This window comes from Limulus polyphemus, unplaced genomic scaffold (assembly GCF_000517525.1).
Source record: "Limulus polyphemus unplaced genomic scaffold, Limulus_polyphemus-2.1.2 Scaffold579, whole genome shotgun sequence".
NCBI classification, from domain to species: Eukaryota; Metazoa; Arthropoda; class Merostomata; order Xiphosura; family Limulidae; genus Limulus; species Limulus polyphemus.
Genome location: NW_013666189.1, coordinates 342,304 through 344,726, shown reverse-complemented (window position 1 = coordinate 344,726; position 2,423 = coordinate 342,304). Strand labels below are relative to the sequence as shown.

Genomic DNA, 2,423 nt, shown 5'->3' with positions numbered 1-2,423 from the left:
CGATTTGTACCTGACATATTGGAAATCGAATAAATTCATTGGGATAAAATGATTTTGCATTCGTTCTGATGAAGAAAGTAAAAAATAAATAAAAATAAAATAAAGTTAGCTTTAATTTCAGTTAGAAACAGCCCTAAGTGATATGTCAGCAATTCACAAACCCATGGGTCTGATAAGCCTGTAAGGCCAAAAATGCAGTGTGAAAGTTGTATTCTAACACAGCATGAGAAAAATGACATAGGCTCTATAATTCTGGTGGAAAGTGCATCAGTTTGCTAGATTTTGTCCAAGTTTATCTATTGTAGTAGGTTGTTTGACTACTAGGTGCCACTACTTTGGTAAAGCACAGCAATTGAGCTTGTTTCTGTGTTCTGATAATGACAATAACTCTACTGTCATTCATGAGACTTTACTGCATTGGACTGTGTGTATGTGTACATGTATATTTTGAAGTGAACAACACAAAATGTTCTGATAATGATAGTAATTCTACTGTCATTCATGGGACTTTACTGTATTGGACTGTGTGTATGTGTATATGTATATTTTGTAGTGAGCAACACAAAATGCGACCTGAATGGAAAATTAGGCAGAATTCAATATTTCTGGTGATTTCTGTTTATGAATACTTTTATTTCCATGAAATTATCCAAGTTGGTGTTCTTCTTATCCATTACGAGGCACTGCAGGATGCGGGAGCAACAACCAATATTGGCATTGTTTTTCTGTTATTGGGAAGAATATTGACGTCACGTACTGTAGGTATATGCCGGTAAATATGTGACTTTTCAATATTTGGGTGTGTACATTAGTACAAATCTATCTAACTGCATGAATAGACCAGTTTCAATTCATTTAATTATGCTGGCAAACTTAAAATCTAAAAGGACAAATTTTTCATGCAAAAAGAAATTTTACTTGAGAATTGAAATGTGTGTCTGTTTGATAGAGATTGCAGGCATGACCTTAGGCTACAACGAGAGACAACAAACAACAAATGGTGTGCTCTTTATTTACATGATGTTGGTAAATAATATGTTTGGGTAGTCCTAAAGTGAGATAATCATAATGCGTGGTGTTTCACTGAGAAAAGTACACAAAAAAAAACTTCAATGGTAATCTACACTACACCAAGTGAGAAACATGATGATGCCAGTGTTTTCACTCATTTTGGTAAAAGTTTTTGTTAAACAAAAGGCGCACAATGGTCTATCTATTCTGTGCCCAGAAACCTGATTTTTAGCATTATACGCCTGGAAGTTTTATATGCTTAGCAAAACTTAATGTAGCTTTTGTTTTCTAGTACTCGTGATTTAGAAATTACATTAGTCTGCTTTATTGAACTGTTTTGGGAACCTTATGGATATTACTCAAAGCTTCATTTCAGTCCATCTTCTAAACAGATCAGCGGTTATATATATTTAGGGTTTGTTTTTGAATTTCGCGCAAAGCTATACGAGGGCTATCTGCTTTAGCCGTCCATAATTTAGCAGTGTAAGACTAGAGGAAAGGCAACTAGTCATCACCACCCACTGCCAACTTTTGGGCTACTCTTTTTCCAACGAATAATGGGATTGACCGTCACTTATAACGCCCCCACGGCTGAAAGGGTGAGTAAGTTTGGTGGGATGGGGATTCGAACACGCGACCCGCAGATTGCGAGTCGAGCGCCCTAACCAACTGGCCATGCCGGGCCATATATATATTTAGGGAAGATGTGTTTATTTATGTTTTTGCAATATAACAATTTCATGTTCTGTACATGAACATAGAATGGAGTGATGGTTAGAGCATTAGACTCGCAATCTGTGGATCGTGGATCGAACCCCGTCGCCGCCCTTTAAGTAGTGGGAGTTATAATGTAACGGTCAATCCTATTTTCCGTAGGTAAAGAGTAAAGCAAAAGTTGGTGGTAGATAGTTTTGACTAGCAGCCGTCCCTCTAGTCTATTACTTCGAAATTAGGGACGGCTAGCGCAGATAGTCCTCGGTTAGCCTACAACAGTGACCATCACGTAGAATTTATACTTGCTTGTCTATACTTCTGTGTCATCGCTACTTTACAATAAGGTTGAAGCTTATGTGAAAGGATATTACGGAATTATTTACAGGTTATCATAAGCTGGGGAGCTGTTTGGGTTGGTGGGAGATCGAGCTTAGTGGAGTGCGTTGGCAACATAAATTTTGCGAAATACGTCGAAATATTGGAGGAAGGACTCTTGCCACTTTATTCCTCGGGTTTTCGTGGACAAGAGCACAACGTTGTTCCAGGAATAATAATGGCTGAAGACTGCTTGAATGGGTAATGAAGAAAAACTTTAATATAAGTTTAACCGCAAATGTACAACGTTTCGACAAAGTTTTGTCATCATCAGGTACAAGTAATTTGCACTGACACGGATATATATATATATATATATATAC

At 37.3% G+C, this 2,423-nt stretch overlaps 1 protein-coding gene across 1 annotated transcript in view; it reads left to right on the top strand.

Annotated features, from left to right (window-relative positions):
- Window positions 1–500: 500 nt before the first annotated feature.
- LOC106459230 (A disintegrin and metalloproteinase with thrombospondin motifs 7-like) overlaps window positions 501–2,423 on the top strand; it is an 83,227-nt gene continuing 81,304 nt past the window's right edge. The window contains exon 1 of the mRNA XM_022385678.1: window positions 501–772. Coding sequence (XP_022241386.1) covers window positions 531–772 — 242 coding nt within the window. The 5' untranslated portion in view covers window positions 501–530. The remainder of the gene's footprint in view (window positions 773–2,423) is intronic.